This window comes from Eretmochelys imbricata, chromosome 15, assembly GCF_965152235.1.
Source record: "Eretmochelys imbricata isolate rEreImb1 chromosome 15, rEreImb1.hap1, whole genome shotgun sequence".
NCBI classification, from domain to species: domain Eukaryota; kingdom Metazoa; phylum Chordata; order Testudines; family Cheloniidae; genus Eretmochelys; species Eretmochelys imbricata.
In genome coordinates, this window is record NC_135586.1 from 13,471,020 (window position 1) to 13,490,168 (window position 19,149).

At 40.6% G+C, this 19,149-nt stretch overlaps 1 protein-coding gene across 1 annotated transcript; it reads right to left on the minus strand.

Moving 5' to 3' along the window:
- Nucleotides 1-206: 206 nt before the first annotated feature.
- LOC144275586 (solute carrier family 2, facilitated glucose transporter member 11-like) lies at nt 207-13,236 on the minus strand. The gene is made up of 12 exons (XM_077834957.1): nt 13,213-13,236; nt 11,802-11,900; nt 9,914-10,074; nt 8,662-8,786; nt 7,286-7,415; nt 6,991-7,139; nt 6,386-6,573; nt 4,926-5,036; nt 4,748-4,849; nt 3,164-3,239; nt 736-863; nt 207-413 (listed from the first exon to the last, which is right to left on the minus strand). The coding sequence occupies exons 1-12, from the start codon at nt 13,234-13,236 to the stop codon at nt 207-209; spliced, it is 1,500 nt and encodes a 499-aa protein (XP_077691083.1).
- Between the last annotated feature and the right edge of the window lie 5,913 nt (nt 13,237-19,149).

Sequence of the window (19,149 nt, forward strand, 5' to 3'; positions counted from 1 at the left end):
GGAATATCTTTTATTGGACCAACTTCTGTTGGTGAGAGAGACTCTTCCTCAGGCTCTGTGTGGCTTGAAAGCGTATCCCTTTCACCAACAAAAGTTGGTCCAATAAAAGATATTAAAGCTGACAGTCCAGTGTGGCTTTATTTTCCAGTCTGAAAGTCACTAATGTCTCTTCTTTCTTCCTTTTCCTGACTCCCTTTGATGGTAAATCAGAGCTGAGTGCAGAAAGTATAATCTTCACTGACATTCTTCTCCAGGGCTGGGACATATTTCTTCCTAAAATTTAACTTATTGAATTCCTCTTGGATTTCAGTGATAGACATTCCCTTTGTCTCTGGAAGGAACTGGTAGATAAAGATCCCAGAAGTGACAAGAATCCCCATAAAGATGAGGAAGAAGAACTGACCAAGGCTCTCCTGGGGAAAAAAATTGAGAGAAATATGAACAAATCTTCTGACTTTCAGATTCTTGAATGTGACTTTATATCTTTGAAGTCAGATAATGTTTAAATAAAGGAGAAGTCATTCTTTACATGTTTGAGTTTGAGATCAGTTCAGTCTAAAAATGAAATGCACCACCTATGTTACGTAAGTGGTCTCCACAGAACAGGAGCCAAAAGATTCCAAACTGACCCAGCATTGTGATTTACTGCTCTTTATTCATCTCATTTTCCTGCAACCCTCTCAAGGTGGTTTAAATTAGAAGCAGTTGGGAAATGATCCAGTTAGAATCACTTACCACAATGAATGGGAAAATCATCCAAATCACAAAGATTCCAACCCAGTTGAGGGCCCCACCAATCACAAAGGCAGATGGTCTGGATGACTGGTCAAAGATTTCAACCCTAATGGATATTGTGGCACCAGCTGAAAGGAAGATGAAACATGAACAAGTAATAATTGCTGTGTTGTTTTCTTAGCTACTCTGTTTCCCTTCACCTTCTTTCTTTCCTCTCTCCCTCCAGTGAAAAAAACTTTCATTAAAAGTTGTTGGTGAAAATAGATAACAAAACTATCATGCTAATGTAATGGCCAAGGTAAGAGGCTGTATGGGATGCACACTGAATATAGAGCTGAAAGCAAGGATCTTGTGAGTTCTGATTTATTTTTCTCCACAGACTCATTGTGTGCCCATGGGCAAGCCATCTAGACCCCAATTTGGGAAGTATAGGAGTAATCTCATTTAAATAATTGAGTCAACTCATTGGCACATCCTTAAGTACATTATTGAATATATGCCTTAATCTCCCTGCCTCAGTTTCCCTACATGTAAATTATTGGTGATGATGATTCCAGGATGTGTTGCCATTACGAAGACAGAAAATACCCACAGTTACAGTAGTAACTCAGATGCCACTGTGTAAGTTTCTAGTCTATGTATCAAGAAATATATGTAGCAAATGTTGAGTTTTTAAATGGTAACTAACTCGCTGGGAAGATGTGAGAATATTTGTAACAGTCTGAAAGTCTGGCATGAAAGATGCTATACAAGTGCTTATTATTATCATCATTATTTTGTTATTATAGGACTATGGAACTCTCCCTTTTTAATGTCCCAATGTACTAGATGATATTGATAGGCATGGATGAACCTCATAGAGTTTGGCTTTTACCAATGCTTCAGATTATGTTTTGAGGTCCCAGGACTAACTAAACAACTGTGAGTTAGCAAACCATGCTCTCCCCAAGGGAAGGGAAGGCAGCTGAAACCGAATAGGCTTTTCTAGGTAAAAGGAAGCCTGTACTATGCATGAAAGAAGAGTCACCCCAAAAGCTAGCTGTAGCACAGTGATACTCAGACTGAAGGTCGGGAGCCACAAATGGCTCTTTAATGTGTTTCCTGTGGCTGTTTGCAGCACATGATATTAAACCATTGAGTGATTTAATTATTAACCAATCAGGATGCTTATACTATGTTATTAACCAATTGTAGAACACCTGGTCAGTCATTTTGCTGTGAAAATTATATATAGTGAATTCACATGACTGTGGCTCTTTTGGGTAATGTTGATCACTAATTTGGCTCCTGAACCACTGAGGTCTGAGTATCTCTGCTCTGGCACAAATTAATTATCCACTCTGCGTACATGTGTATAATGATGTATTTTTAAACTTTTCCTCTTTCTTTTTTTCAGACTCTCTCTCTGTTTTTCACTCTGCCTGCTCTCTGCTTTGTTTTATCACCCTGTTTTTATCCATGAATATTTTTATTCTGTGCACCTTCTTTGTTCTCTGCTTAGCAAAACACAAGCCAAATAACTTTTCAAGTCTGTCTTGCTACTGAACCTATGATGTTCAAGAGTGTTCAAAATTAAGCAAAATTAGTCTGCCTGTGCCTAATGTTAAATCATATTTGGGGCTAATACTTGATCAAAGAGTGCCTTAGGTCAACCACAATTGCCTGCTCTCCTGTTTTATTTATTGAGTTCGTGTTGCCAATATGGGGGTTCTCAAACTTCATTGCACCGTGACCCCCTTCTGACAACAAAAATTACTATATGATCCCAGGAGGGGGGACTAAAGCCTGAGCCTGTCCAAGCCCCTCTGCCCCGATGGGGGGTGGGGTGGGGTGTCAAAGCCAAAGGGCTTCAGCCCTGGGCAGGGGGCTTATAACCTGAGCCCCGTTGCCCAGGGCTGAAGTCCTCAGGCTTTGGCTTCAGCCCCAGGTGGTGGGGCTTGGGCTTCAGTCCTAGGCCCCAGCAAGACTAATGCCTGCCCTGGCGACCCCATTAAAATGGGGTCATGACCCACTTTGGGGTCCCAACCCCCAGTTTGAGAACCACTGGGAGGCCATATGCTGCTACAGAATCAGTGCCATAGATGACATATTTTGGGGAGCGGGGGAAAGACTTTTTGATGGAGAAAAGTATTTCCTGAGCCTCTGAGGTCATATAATCAATAACGTAAGGTCAATAATTTCCTTCACTCAGGTTCTACTCTCACGTTAATGCACTCTCTCCTCTCTCCTTCCTCTAAGAAGATGTATTCATGTGGTCTAGTTCTCTTCTTTCCCTATCCTTGTGCATATTAGCATTCTGGATTCTGCGGTTACTCCACATATACCTAAATGGTATATGCTATTTATTTTCCCTATCTCCTTACTATGTTGTTGTACTCACGTGGCCTGGTTCCTGTCTCTCTCCCTCTCTGTTGAACTAACTACTCACCTGGCCCAATGCCAAAGAAGATCACATACAACAAAATAAGACAGAGGCTGCAGTATGGCATCCAGAAGAACCAGTCCTAGAGAGGAAAACAAAGCTTAGTGATGTCTGTTCAGCTAGTGACAAATAGTTCCTCGTTTCCACCCTGGCCTCATTTTCCGACTACCCCTTCTCTCCCTGCCTCCCAAATTCTGCTTGCTTTTCTTTTTCCTAACTTTAGAAATATGAAGAATACCGGATTGTGTCTTCCCTGATTTTGTTAAGGACTTGTTAGTTCACAGTCCAGATGAGATCTCTTTCTCATGCCTTGTTGAAGGGGTGAAGGTCTTGATTCTTTAAGGAAAGGTTTTTCTCCCAGGTGTTTGTTAAATGGGTATGAACAAAAACAATGCTTTAAGCAGGGTGACTAAAAATCACTTTCCCTTTCCCATAATCATGTTGTCCTTCAATAGATTCTTTGTGGTAGATCTCCAAGTTGTCCAGTTGTCTATAAATCCAGGGTATAACACCTGAATTTTGAATGTACAGAAGAATCCTTAAAAGAGAACCTTCAAGGCCTCTTTGTACACTATAAAGAAACAAACAAACAAAAAGGGCAAAATTCCATTTTTGTTGAGGTCACCTCTTTTTAAGGGCAAGTCTTGCCTCTGTAGCCCCTTCAACATATATGGAGGTCCCTGGATGCAGCAGATCCTGCCTCCTGTACAGGGGTGAAAGAGCTTTTGGGCACTTGTTCACTATACCTCTTGCACTCCATGGATCACATCTCCATGTAGAGAAGAGTCTCTGCACCATAGTGCACAGAGGGTTGGTCACAAGGAAGGGTGGAGCCTGGACCAGTGATTCTGTAGCTACACTGATCCATCATAAATGAAACAGAAGTGGGAGGCACTGAGGGTAAGGAAGCAGTTTGGAGCAGCTCCTCTTCCAGGAGTGCTGGTATCACAAGAGCCCTGTCTCTGAAGGAGCAACAGCAATGATACTAGTATTGTTGAGATCACATTTAGCTTTTAACCATTTTGGCTGGGTCCAGCTGTAAAGGAGGGAGGAATACAGCAGACTGTGCTAACAGTCACCACATTCACAGGCCACAGAAGAAGGAGGACAATCAAGATTGAAAAGGAGTACTTGTGGCACCTTAGAGACTAACCAATTTATTTGAGCATGAGCTTTCGTGAGCTACAGCTCACTTCATCGGATGCATACTGTGGAAACTGCAGAAGACATTATCGATGAAGTGAGCTGTAGCTCACGAAAGCTCATGCTCAAATAAATTGGTTAGTCTCTAAGGTGCCACAAGTACTCCTTTTCTTTTTGCGAATACAGACTAACACGGCTGTTACTCTGAAACCAATCAAGATTGAATCTACCTGAGGTTCAGCCCTGCCTGCGTCAGAGTGTGAGGAAGTTTGGGGGAGTCTCATGACAAACTTTAGCGACTACCAGCTCTGACATCATGGTAGCAAAAGTTATTTTGGGGATTCTAGAGCCAACTGGCCTTTTTCTATAGCCAGTAGAACTATTGATGGGAAGGGTTAGAAATGGGGTGGATATTGGAAAAGAACTCATTGGAAAGATTTTCCTCACCTGCAGGGCGAGTGTTACTGTGAGGCTAGCCAGTATTAAAGCCATTATCCCATAGCCCCCGCAAAGCAGCCTCTTTCTGCCAAGTTGCTCAATGACGATGCTCTGAGGGATACAAATCACATTGATGTAATTGCAGATGGAGCAAATTCTGACCAATTCCCAGTGTAATTTTACTTACGCAGAGTATAGAAGAGAGGAGTTCACATAGACCAACACTCAGTGACATGTAGGGGATGATGTCTTCACCAAACCCAGCCGTGTGGAGCACTTCAAAAGCATAAACATAGATCTAGAAAATGCAATCAAAGAAAAGTAAACTACCTCTTACATATGTATGTGTGACACTGTTCCTGGCACCAGATAAATAATTGCTATTCTCCAGTGAGAACTGTGATTTGTCTCTACTGTTCAGTGTTGCAATGTTGCAGTTCTACATAAAGTTGGGTAGGTGTGAGACTTTGTATTACTGAAAGATGAAAACACTGTAAAATGTTATGAAATTAAAATATTTTATTATAAAACATTACAGTAGCTAAAACCCTGTGACGGTGAGACCATCATTGCTGAGGTTTCATCAGTTCTTTATAGACGTATATCATTAAGTGCTTTTTAAAGACTTGTCGTCGGAATAGAATGGTGTATTTCTTCCTTAGGAACTCAGTGTTTTTAAGTGGAACCCATTTCACAGGGCAAGTGGTATTCCCACACACACACACTGTTTGTCAGGGAAGACCAGCCACTATACATAAGAAGGAATGATCTCTACAGTATTGAAATAATGGTGGGGCTCTGCTCCTGTTTGTAAGTATGGCAGTTGCTCCAGTGAATGTCTACTATTCATTTGGGAAGTAGTGTTTGACTAGATCGCTTGAAGGTGAGTCAAGAACCTTTCTCCATGCAGTGCAGCAGTGTAATGTGGTGGTGAAATGTTGCAATACAGAATTGTGCCCTTTTAATCTGTGCTGCTTGTGTATGCAATCCTTAAACACAAGGATGGAGCAGAATATGACACTGACCAGGTTTTATCAGTTTTCTGCTGTTGCTGCTGCTGCTCTAGGGACCTGTATTTGTCAGATGATATTGTATTAAATAGACTTGCACTATAGTTGCTCAAGATACCTCCTTATAATTATACTCCTCAATCCAGTAGTCCCACATCAAAGTGGGAATTTGCAAACGAGTCCTATGTAATAATTTTGACATTCGATTCTTAAGTTTGTGTGCTTTCATTACTCCCCATCCTAGACAGAGTGCATGTTAGCTTGGCTCAGAGTTAGGTGCCTGCCGTCCATGGCGAACAATTGCAGCACATATTGACATAGGCGGGAGGTAGTCCCACTACTTATCACTCCGCTGATCTCCACTAGCTATCAGAAACAGCTACATATATGGACACTGCAGGGACAGATCCAATAATGTCATGGTAGAACACATTCTTCCCTCCCAAGAACCCTGATGTGTGGAGTCTTGCAGTATTCAAAACTATCACTCTTTCTCTTAAATATACATTTGAGATTGCGTGGTGAGATTCTGAAATGCTATGGACTCCCATGTTAACCAAATGCCAATTATACTGAATCTGTAGCATTTTCAAGGCTGCCTAATAGTTTTGAGACTTAAAGTGAGGAAGAACTCAACTGTATTGATGCCACAAATCTGCAGGGTAACTATAATAATAATTATGGTATACAACTGCCAACGCAAGGATGCTTCTTTCATTAGCTCCAAGACACTGAGAATCTTGGTGCTTTTCATTGTAGCCTTCTCCTTCATCATGTCATCAATCTCTGCTTGATGAGTCCCTTCACCCCAGAACTGCTTCATGGCTGTCCATGAGAAAGACAAAATCCATCATGTTAGTCCACTCTTTGTTATTCAGTTAACTATTGAATTTACTGAGTAGATAATGCATGAATTGTTCAGTATCTGCACTGATTATTCCATTGAACTGACAGGCCATGTCTCATTAATCAATCAGAATGATCAATGCAATAATGAAGTTATCTGGTAATGGTAGAAAGCTAAAGCTTCCCCTAATACAGAATTTTACAAAGAAAAGTTTGTCTACTAATTTAGACATGTATCAAAATCTGTAGCTCATCTGTATTCACAGAATCAGTTATGGGCAGTGGGAAACTTGGTACCACCTAATATCACAAATCCCCTTAACAGGTTCTATTAACATCACAAATCCAAAAAACCAATAGAAATAAAAGTGAGGACCAGGGAACTCTCTCAGTTACCTTTCAGGCAACCTTCCTCATCTCCTTTATGCATCAGGAGGTAGGGTGGAGACTCAGGAAAGAATGGCAGAGTGACCAGCTGGACCAATGCTGCAATTCCACAGGAGGCCATCAGTAATGGCCACAATGACTCAGTTCCTAAATACTCCCTGGAGAGTATAAAAATGTAAATATTGTAAAATAAAACTTCAGCAGATTTTGTTTTTGGAGAGATGCGTGGGCAAATGGAAACTATGAACAGAAAGATAAAGAATATAGAGAAATAAAGGTAGGTAGGGAAGTAAGTGTATTCTACCTTTGTCCCATAATTTGCCCAAGGGTTTTTCCCAGTGCCCCAAAAAGAGGGATAGTAGAATTTGCAAATCCACGCAGCTTCTTGGGGGAAACCTCTCCAGCATACTGAGGATGTAGAGGAATTCCTAAGCCTTGAATTTAGGAGACGAAACAAAACCATTATAGGAAATAAAATTAGTGTAAATTAAAAAAATTGTGGTTTTAGGACTTTATGGGCTATTTCTGTAGCAAGCAATACTGGATTCCAGAGCAAATCATGAATACTTTTGTCATGTGTATCTGTTTTGCACATTGTTATTAATGTTGCAGATTTGGGGCAAAAAGTGTTATTTGTATCTTTTAATGAGTGAAATATTTAATCTGAAAACAAAGGCATTTAAAAATAAATATTACATCTTTTAGATAAGTAACAGCTTTCCCTTAATACTGTGATCTCAGCATACTTCTGTTTGATATTAAAGTAAACAAGTTTCTGACATTGTCCTTCCTGTTAGCATATGGTAGCAAAAGGGATAAAGATGTGAAACTCTGTTGAATCAGATGAAATTCTCTCTGGGCGAGAGCAGTGCCCCTCATAGAAGAAATTACAGAGCATCCCAGTGCATGGGCCAAAAAGAAAAAAAATGCTGCCATTCAATGCAACATTGTCTTACATCAGTTTAGAAAAGTTCTTGTTTCAAAATAAGAGATCCCTTTCCAAACGAAAGAGGTGAAATAGGTATCCTTTTGTGTAGGTGAGAAATCGAAGACATAATGGCATTAGCATGGGAAGTTTTTATTGACATCTGGGCTACGTGCCAGGATTTACTTTTATTGGTTATCCCAGGTCATTTTCCTAACTCAAAGGAGTTCATGTGTTGAGGGAGGGGTAAAGACAGTGTACTGAGAATTTTCACAGAGAGAAAATAAAATGGGTGAAGCTCTGAATAGAGTTGTTTCTTGAGAGCTTTATGAGAACATTAGATTTAAACTGTCCTCTGTTTTGTTTTCCAATTTTGTTGATCAGAACCATATTCTGCTGAAACTACAGATTGTAACTGAAGTAGGCTGAGAACAGTATGTATCTATTCATTTCTTTCCCATCAAGAAAATTACACATTATACAGTAAGCCCAAACTTTCCTCTGGCTGCTCTAGGGATATTTTTTTTTCAAAGTAGAACTTTGTTTTTTGTGAGCAGAATTGGTAACATTTTGATATGTGTAAGAATAAGTGTTGTAGCAGGTGTGCTGTTTCTGTGCATATGACCTAATGAGACATTGCACCACTGAGGATGAATCTGGACATCTTGTTGTCAAAGTAAAGGGAAATCCTAATTTGAAGAGAGACAAAGCATTGTGGGATAGGAAAGAGAATTGACTTATATGAGAAGTCTCACCTGCACTGATGCCACATAGTAAGCGTCCAATCAGAATCATTTCAAAGGACTTGGCTGTCTTACTGAAGCCCATGACAAATGCAGCTGATAGCATGAGCAGATTGTTGCACATTAGACATTTCTTTCTGTAACAGTGCAAAAGAAACTTCCATAAAACTGTAGGCAAATCCCACCTACACCACTGTGCCCATCACTTGCAGACTCTCTCAGGGCACACTTCTCTCCCCAGTCTTAGGCCTGGTCTACACTAGGAAATTGGGTCAGTATAACTCCATTGCGCAGGAGTGTGAAAAATCCACACCCCTGAGTGACACAGTTAAAGCCACCTAACCCCCAGTATAGACAGCACTAGGCTGATGGGAGAATTCTCCCATTGACCTAGCTACCGCCTCTTAGGGAGGTGGAGAACCTACACCAATGGGAAAGCCTCCCATGGGGGTAGGTAGCATCTTCACTGAAGAGCTGCAGCGGTGAAGCTGCGCTCATGCAGCATTTTAAGTGCAGACAAGCCCTTATTAAATATTTACATGGGGGCACTAGGAAAAACAGAGACCTAATGGGCTCAAATGTCAACAATATGCACATGGCATACAACTCTACCTGTCCTTCACAATTTAGGAATATATTGTTGTCAGCCAACTATCTAAGAGTCTGGATGAGATAAGAATATGGATGAAAAAGAGCTGGCTGAAGCTGAAGGCTAGTAATACAGATGTTATGCTGGTTGGCAGAGGAAAACACTTAGAAGATCTTAGAGACACAACTCTTCCACTTGAAGACATACCCACAACTCAGAAAGTCAGACCATAGCCTAGGAGGACTTCTGTGCTTCTCAGTGATGCTAAACTCTTAGTTGCACCTCCAAGAAACCCATTCTGTCATTTCAGCTTGCTAGGAAACAGCATCCCCTCCTTGCTGATGGTAACCAGGCCTCAATAATAGATGTCTTTGTTAGTTCCCACCTAGGCCATAGCAATATAGCCTATCAGGGTTGAAGGTCTCAGCCCTGAGGAAATTGCAACAAATGTAGAATGCAGCAGTCTACCTAATCAATATATCACTCCAGTAGTCTTCTCACTCTTCTAGCTTTCTACAGAATACTACGTCAGGTTTAAGGTCTTGATCCTTACTTTCAAGGTGCTAAATGGTTTGGTTCTAGAATACCTAAAAGAATGTTTCACACTCAAGGACTCAACCACTCATTAATTGTTTCATGACTTTTGATTAGCAACTTGTTTTTATATATACATACTTGCCATATTTTCTAGTCAGGTATCCACTGCCCATAGACCCTAGGAGTCCCCCTATACCGAAGACAGACACAATGAAGGACCACAGCAACATAAGAGTCTCATGATGAAGAGGAGAGCCATATCGCTCTTGCCAGGTTTCATTGATAAACTTTTTAACATGCTGGGAAAGAAAAAGGGGATTTTCATTAACTAAACATGACTCCAATGGATTGTTCTTAGTTATTTGTCATATTTTCAGGCACTATTTAGAAGAAGTTAAAAGTGGGTGACTTACTATTAGACATAATTTAAAAAAGAACCCATAATTCCACCAAACTTTTCTGCTGCTTATTGAATCTGAGACCTTGAACATCATCTTTGTATTGCTCCTTTTCTGTTTCACACTGTGGAACTGCTAGGAGCTAAAGGCCAGAGAGAGTTTGATATATTTAGAGTGGAGTGAAAAATTCCAGAGATGTTCCTTGAATTTGCTTAAAAATTGTGATTTAATTTATAGCTATGAAAATAAGAGGGTAATGACACTGGCTTTAAGTCAGACACAGTACAGAATTCCCCATGCAGTTCTGCAAGTGCACCTCAGTCTTGATCCTCTCTTAAACAGATGACTGGTGGTGCTTTTACAGTGAGATTGCCCACCTTGTTTTCATTTTCACTGTCCTGAAGCCTTAAAATTCTACTTTCTCTGTAAGGTGAAATCCACTGGATAACATTGAATCCCCATGGAAAAGGCATTGCCTTCAAAGGAAATATATTTAGACTTTTGCCCTTTTTCTCTTCTTTAGGGTGTATAAAAAAGATCTGAAAGGTATTTGTTTTATTTTATTACATTTGCTTGCTTCTAAGTCTTTTTTACATTAGAAATGCAGATCTTGTCTATCCTAGAACATACTCTGGTGACTGGAGAATTAATGAAGTTACTGAATGACATCACAAAATTTGAGACTCTAAGCTGAGCAACTGTGAAGGGTGCCTCAGGTCAGGGATTCATCTCTTCTGTCTCTTGGCCTGCAGAAGGCACTCCCAAAGATGGGGGTGGGGAGGCTATACAGAAAAGTTAACACTATGTGGGGATCTATTAGTTTTTCCTGGTAACCTTAGGACAGGAGCGGGATGATGAGTGTCCCATCTATGCCATCTCCAGCTTGTCCTGTCTTCATCCACTCCCCTATCATGACCTCAGACCACATGGATCTAGGCAGGCATAATCTGACTCTTTGTTTTATGTTAACACCTATTGAATTTCAGTCATTATTGAGTATTTTGGAAAAAGAAGGAAGCTTATAAGAGCTAGATATTTTTATTATTTTATTATTTATTAAAGATTCAACACCACTTCCCCTTTATGGTGTGAGACCTCAAAGTACCCACGCTCTGAGAACCCCAAGAAGTGTCCTTCAGCAAAACCTGGGAAGACCAAACTTGACATTCCTAATATTTCCAGTGTATGAAAAGAGAAGATTTTTTTAAAAACAAACAACCCGCCCCTTCCCCCCCCCCCCCACACACATTCAGGTCTTCTTTATACATCATCAAGAAGTAAAGTAAAGCAAAATCCTACTTTAAAAAAATCCTTTACAGATTCACTCTGAGGTCTCAGGACTATGCAATAAGGAAATGCACAACCTTACTGCCTTAACTTACTGACTGCACCATCTGTCAGAAGAAAAGCTAGCTACAGCATAAAGCATTCTGAAAATACATCTCTCCCCTCCTCCCAATTATTTTGTACACTTTGAGGAACACTGACCTACAGGATAGAATAGAAAAGGGAGGAATAGTTGCAATGCAAACACTTGGTGAATTGCCTTGAAGGAGCATCCTCAAGCTAGCATGCAGTCCCATTGCACACACAACCAAATAATATTCTAGCTGCTTAAGACTGCTTACCACAGAAGCGTAAGTGATCATAGAAATTTGAAGGCCAACTTGCAGGGATCCACCAATTCCCAAAACGAAGATCATTTGAAATAGCCTTTGGTACTTAACCTGCAAAGAAAAACCACTTTTTAAGCTTGTGGTAAGACCAGGATGTTCCTTATATCTGTCTTTCACTTGCTAGAAATATATCTCATATGTCACAGACTGTTGCAGGTGTAAGAAACTTCACAGGAACAGAATAAGAATATTGTCTCATCTTCACTGAAATGGTAGCAAAGCATAAGTGGGGCCTTGGTTCTGAAAACACTCTTTCTCCCTCTACTTGCTCTGGGGCCAGAGATGTGTTATCTGACCCTTTCTCTACATGCAGCTCAAGAAACTGCATTTTGCTGCCATGGAAACCCTGGAGTTTCCCTGTCAACAGTGTGATAAATTGTGGGGCTTCCCAGGCTCTTGTGTTAATGTAAGTAGTAGCTGTGGGAAGAGAATCGTCTTTGGCCTCTGCCACTGGATTCTGGATGGGACTTATGCCATCTCCAGCTATTCCCAAAAGATCTTTGCGTGATTGGGATTGTATTTTCACATATTTTGTTTGTGTTTTCTCTTATGCCACCTGCTAATGAATAAGCACCTCATGACTCTCCCATTCCCTTGATTGCCTCCCAGACTGTCCTCCCATCCGATGAAGTGAGCTGTAGCTCACGAAAGCTTATGCTCAAATAAATTGGTTAGTCTCTGAGGTGCCACAAGTACTCCTTTTCTTTTTGCGAATACAGACTGACACGGCTGCTACTCTGAAACCAGCTACTTAGGAGCCTTCAGAGAATGCTCTTGTTCCAATATTTTTTTTTTCACTTTTCTTGTTAAAGGGATATCCTCTAAAAAAGTGTGTTCTGCTTCAACCATCCTGACTGCAGAACAGACAGACTCAAAGAAGCCATGTCACACACACAGATTTGTTTTAAAGAAGTCTTAATGGAAATATCACAGAAACATTTTCAACAGTATTGCCATTTTACATTTTTCACAATTTTTAACCAAAATTTTAATGAAATTATATCAGTATTTATATCAACATTATTTTCAAAATCATTAATGAGATACTTCATTTACCAAAAGCTCAGTCTTCAGACAGAAAACAAATAATTTTCAGTAAAGGGAAAAAAATGTATAAGAATTTCAACGTGTTGGTTAAAATTATGAAAAATTCTGTGAGACAGAAAATTTTCGACCTTGTGAAGTGGAAATAACGTCAAAATTTCAAATTTTTGTGCAAAATAATTTTTGTTGGTTTTGCCCAGCTTTAATTTTCAGGGAGTAGGAGGCAGATTCTTCCTATTTATATAGTGGTTTTGTCATCTTTAAAGTGCTGATAGCATTAAAAACATCAGCTGCAATAGGTAAACCACAGGGTACTCACCAGATCTGAGAGGCAGCTGGCCATCTCTGGTTAAAGGGCTTACTGTTCCCAGTCCTTAGTAGGTCTCTTTTATTATAACTGAATGAACTGATTTCCGTGTCTCCATCTTTGTCTGAGTTGTGGCAATGAGGAACTGGCACCAAGGGATTACTGTTAAATTTGTACTTTGCACTGTTTTCTTTGTATTATATGTTTTGCAGTAGCTGGGCAAGGTTTAAAACTGTTGAGTTAACTATTTCAGGAAACTGTGTCTAATCTAAGCCAATGGAGGGAGAGGTATCGCTACCTCAGAATATTAGTCACTGTGGGGTGCTAACTGTGGGAAGGGAAAGAGGTACATGGATCAAGCATAAAACCTAAAATGTTCCAGTTACTGTAAAATTCTTTAGTTCTCTGATCTAAGCTCGGAAGTGTCTCTGCAGTAATACCTGTCTGAACTAGAACGTGCCTGAGAGAGAGTTTGTACAATGAGTTATGTTGCTGTGAAGTAAATATGTGCTCTTCTGTACAGTCAGATGAACTGTGAATGAAATGCCCTGTAATTTAGGGTCCAGCTTTGCAACTCTTACTAACCGTTGGAATCACTTACGCCATGAAAGTAGTCCAGCTAAAGGCATTCGGAGTGAGTGCTCCCCAAGGTGATAAAAGGTGGCACAATTTTATCCTTAATCATTAAGTTCAGTACCTGGTTGTCATGGTCTCTGGAGAGGTTGCCCGTTCTGAGACACTTTCCCGGTCCCCTGAGGGCATCCATTTCAGGCAGCTGGCCTGTTCTTCCGTTTCTCCTCGGGACAGGATCCTGCAATCCAGCCACTCTCTGCCTGGGTTTCTGGTTGCCAACTGTGTTACCTAGTAGGTCCAGCTAGGCTTGGACCCTGCAGGAGTTCTCTTTTGGGAGCCTGTGGTCAGGAATAGCATGCAGTGACACTAAAGCAGTTTCTCCAAAATAAAGTATGGTATATTTTACCCAAATTATACACAGAGCTTAGAGAAATAGAGTCAACAATAGCAAAGACATCTACACACGTTCTCTTGCCTGTGCTTGGCTTTCTCCTCAAGTCCCTAGGTAGATATGACTTAGCCTTGGTGCCCAGAGAAGACAGGGGACAATTTACAGCTTGCTTGCTGATGACTCTCTGCTGAAGACTCTTGCTGAACCCACTCTGTCTTGGGTGTCAGCCTTGTTGTATGCTGACTCTGTGTCCCTTTATCAGCTTCTAGCTGAGGTGACCATTCCCCCACTACCCTTTCTGCCAGGGCACCTTTTCAACCCCTGTAGGTCATTTGATCTCAGCCCTAGCCTTGGGAAGAGAAACACATCCTTACTGGGATTGTGCCAGCCAGGTAGATTCTTCCTCCAGTTGATGTCCCAGCTGTTGTTATCTTAACTCCTTTGAAGTGGGTACGTTAGGGGCTCTTTTATCTGTATCATTATTTACCCTTCGTGAATTCCTAAACAGCCCCCCTTGTGCAGCCTCCTTTGATTTGATTACACATTCAGGGGGTAACAATGCCGGTTTGAACAGAGAAACAGAGTCATAAACAATTAATATTAATAAGAAATGATACAGACATTTCCCCAATTTGTCACACTGGGCTGTCTGCTCCTTTGCTCTACACTGCAGGCACGGAACAGCCCTAAAACCACTGTATCCAACCATGGGAAGGTCATCCTAATGTCAGAGGATCCTCTCATGAGCTAGTGCCAGAGTAAAGTCTTCTCCACCAGGGGTTCTCAAACTTCATTGCACCACAACCCCCTTCTGACAACAAAAATTACTACACAACCCCAGGAGGTGGGACCAAAGCCTGAGTCCGCCTGATTCCCATTGCCCTGTGCGGGGTAGGGGTTAAAGCTGAAGCCCAAGGGCTTCAGCCCCAGCCAGAGGGCCTGTAACCTGAGCCCGCTGCCCAGGGTTGAATCCCTTGGGCCTTGGCTTCAGCCCTCTGCAGTGGGGCTCAGGCTTCAGCCCTGAATCCTAGCAAGTCTAAGCCAGCCCTGGTGACCCCATTAAAATGGGGTTGCAACCCATTTTGGGGTCCCGACCCACAGTTTGAGAACTGCTGTTCTACACCACTTCCTCTTCCCGCAGCCTGTGTAAGAGGCATGGTTTGGGGGGAAAGAGCAAGTTTGGGACTCTCTTGTGTTTGGTTGATCCCTGACTGCTGTGTCAGCCCCTGGAAGCCTTCAGACTGCTCTAACTTATGCCCAGGGACTTTCTCTGCCTAGAGCATGTCTAGGATTGGTGGAGGCAAAGGTGGCCTTTACATCACCTTGGCACCTGCAACTAATCTTCACCGTGTAGTCCTATTGCTAAGGATCTAGCCATCCAAATACAGAATTCACTTTGTTTTTGGAAGGGTTTACTGCAAATGCCTATGAGTCAAAAGAAATAATGAGAAACAAGTACATGTTAATAGCAAAATTTCAGTTACTTGGGTAACTCCTTAAATCCCTTCTTACATATATCAGTTGTTCTCAACCAGGGGTACATGTACCCTTGGGGGTACACAGAGCTCTTCCAGGGGTGATACATCAACTTATCTAGATATTTGCATAGTTTTACAATGGGCTACATAGAAAGCACTAGCGAAGACAGTATAAACTAAAATTTCATAGAGACAATGACATATTTATACTGCTCTATATGCTCTACACTGAAATGTAAGTACACTATTTATATTCCATTTGATTTATTTTATAATTGCATGGTAAAAATAAGAACGTCAGCAATTTTTCAGTACTAGTGTGGCTGTGACCCTTGTGTATTTTTATGTCTGATTTTGTAAGCAAGTAGTTTTTAGGTGAGGTGAAAGTTTGGGGGCACGCAAGACAAAGCAGACTCCTGAAAGGGGTACAGTAGTTTTGGAAAGGTTGAGAGCCACTGACGTATGTTATGTATTCAAACAGTGATGGCTGGTTCATTGGAATGCCATAGTACCAGTTAGATGTTATAGTGATTTGAAGTGGTTGGAGATTTTTCCACTTATCTGTTTCCTGCCAACAAAGTTAACTCTTTATTGGTGTGCAGGAGTGTGTAGACTTAGAAGCTCTTAAAAATACCTGGTTTCAGAGTAGCAGATATCTGTTGTTATTAAAATATCTGTTATTTTATTGGCTTGAGATTTTAAACAATTTCCTTTCATTTACAAGTTTGGGATTTTTCAAAAACTTTCTAAAATTTTTTTTTTGTATCATGGTGATGAATGCACAATTTGTGATATAATTTTTGATAGTGAAAATCATTGTTATGGTATAATACTAACTGGTAATAAGACTTTTCCTGTACACTTTGGGCTCTAGTTTGTCTTTCTGTTGTATGACTATATTACCTGTTCTCCAGGGACAAAGCTGCAGAGCTGCAGTCATGCCACTGTAGCGCTGGAATATAGACACTTGCTACACCAACAAAAGGGGTATTTCCATCACTGTAGTAAATCCATTCCTTCAAGAGGTGGTAGCTAGGTTGACAGAAGAATTCTTCTATTGACTTGGCAGTGTCTACAACAGGTCTTATGTCAGTTTAACGATGTCTCACAGGGGTGTGATTTTTTTTTCACATCCCTGATTGGTGTAGCTAAATCAACCTAAGTTTTAGGTGTAGACCAGACTTTAGCCACCGCCTGAGTGTTGTGATGTGGAACTGCTTCTCTCTAGCAGCCACATTAGGAGACCTTGTGCTTAGGAGAGCAAAGAGGAAGACTGTAGCTGGTCCTATGTGAGGAACTGAGCGGGGTAGGGGAGGCTTCTTGCCCCCTCCTCCTCCCTTGCAGACTCGAACAAAGGCCATCCAAGACCTATTCCTTTTAATGTAACACTATCAAAACCCGACAAGTTCTCCTTTAGATGAGAAATCTGTTCTCCGTAGTTACACGGTATTGTAACGTTTCTCCAGGTGACAATTTCAGATGCCAGGCTTAAAATTGTATCTACCTTTTTCTCCTTGCATATTATTTCACAAAGTCCATGTAGTTCCTTGAAAATGTTGTTCAAAATCAAAAACTCTCCTTGCCAGTGGGCAGCCCTACCATGACAAACCAATGTGCAAATGTAATGGAGAGAAAAAAGTTCTGGTGAGGGAACAGAGCTAGTTCAGGTTTACAATTAGTTATTGCCAACAGCAATTCAAAATTATTTACAAAGTTAAGGAAAATACATTAGCAACGTCTCTTAATGTTTTAGATATAATGACTCATAAAATATATTTTTAGTATAAAAATTGTCCAATATTTCATAGTAGTATTTATATTTCATCTATGATACAGATGGCTACAGGCTCTATATTTGTGAGGATCTTTATGAAGAAAGATGTGTAGGGTCCCACACAGCTTCTTTGCCACGTGTGAAGAGACCTCACCTCCACATTCCTCTACCAGATGTGTGGGTTTGGTAGTCATTCAAACTCTGGGTCTGCCACTGGTGCAGTTTTACAGACCTATAGGAGAGGAAGGGTGCAGGTACCCGGCTGCTAGAAATAGCCAGTAGGCTGGTGGTGTGATTGGGGCACTAAACCTGAGGGATTGAGTGTGTAGCAGAAGATCTGCAGGACCCTGTACAACTGCATAGGGAACATATGGGTGCTGCTGCTAATACATTTGATTAAACATTAAAAAAACAAAGGTACAGCTTTTCCTTTTGCCATGAAATTGACCGGAGTATATGATCCCTCAGGGATCAGTCCATCTCACATTAAAGTCAGTGATAGATTCTCGTTGGCCTCAGTGAGAATCTTTCCATTGACTTTAACAGGAGTTGGATCGGGCCCTTAACCTATGCTCCAAAATCCATTTTAACTGGTGATTCTGTTAATGTTACACAGAACATTTCCCTGTGTAAGAGAAGTAGGTAAAAAGTCAGGAGCATGAAATAAGTAACTGGGATCAGGTGAGTCATCTGTAGGAGGCGCATGACAGGTTCTGACTCAGCATAAACCTGCTGTGTCATACCATGACATTCAATGCGTACTAACTGGGGAGAAGGTGAATCCTGAGGCTGATATTTTTGCTGCATCCTGACCATACAGATGTGATTTTTGTACCTAGCCCTCAAGAAATCCAGCGTGTAACTGGGCTTATTGTTGTTATACTTTTTACGGTGCATGTCCGTCCCCTGTTCCTCTGGGCTCTATTGCTGCTTTTCACTTTCTGAAATAATAAATCATGAATTGAATCTGAATCCACTCTCACCCTCATGATTTGCTGCTTCAGTGGCGTGTTTTGTGGTATAGTTATAGAGGAACAGAGACAAAAGCCTGCCATATGTACAAACCTCATTACTGTAGTCCAGCTTATTGGAGTTTAAATCAAGTGATTGTCAATCAGGGATTTGGTAGTATGAGTTTTAAAATCAAGAATTTCTACTGAAAAACGTTAATTGCACCATTCAATTTTTAAACGTCTTTTTTCCTTGCCCACAGACCTTACTCTGAAAAATATTCTTTTGGGTACAGGCCTCAGTCACTAAAGTTTATTTTGAAACATTATTAGGTTTATTTTACAGTTTTGGTAATTATTTAGTGGCCAGCAATTTATGGTTTTAGTAGAGCTGTCAAGTGATTAAAAACATTAATCATGATTAATCGCACGGTTAAACAATAATAGAATACCATTTATTTAAATATTTTTGGATGTTTTCTACATTTTCAAACATATTGATTTCAATTACAACACAGAATATAACTTCTACAGTGTTCACTTTATATTTATTTTTATTACAGATATTTGCACTGTAAAAAAACCAAATCGTATTTTTCAATTCACCTCATACAAGTACTGTAGTGCAATCTCTTTATCATGAAAGTTGAACTTACAAATGTAGAATTATGTACAAAAAAGAACTGCATTCAAAAATAAAACAATGTAAAACTTTAGAGCCTACAAGTCCACTCAGTCCTACTTCTTGTTCAGTCAGTCACTCAGACAAACAAGTTTGGTTGC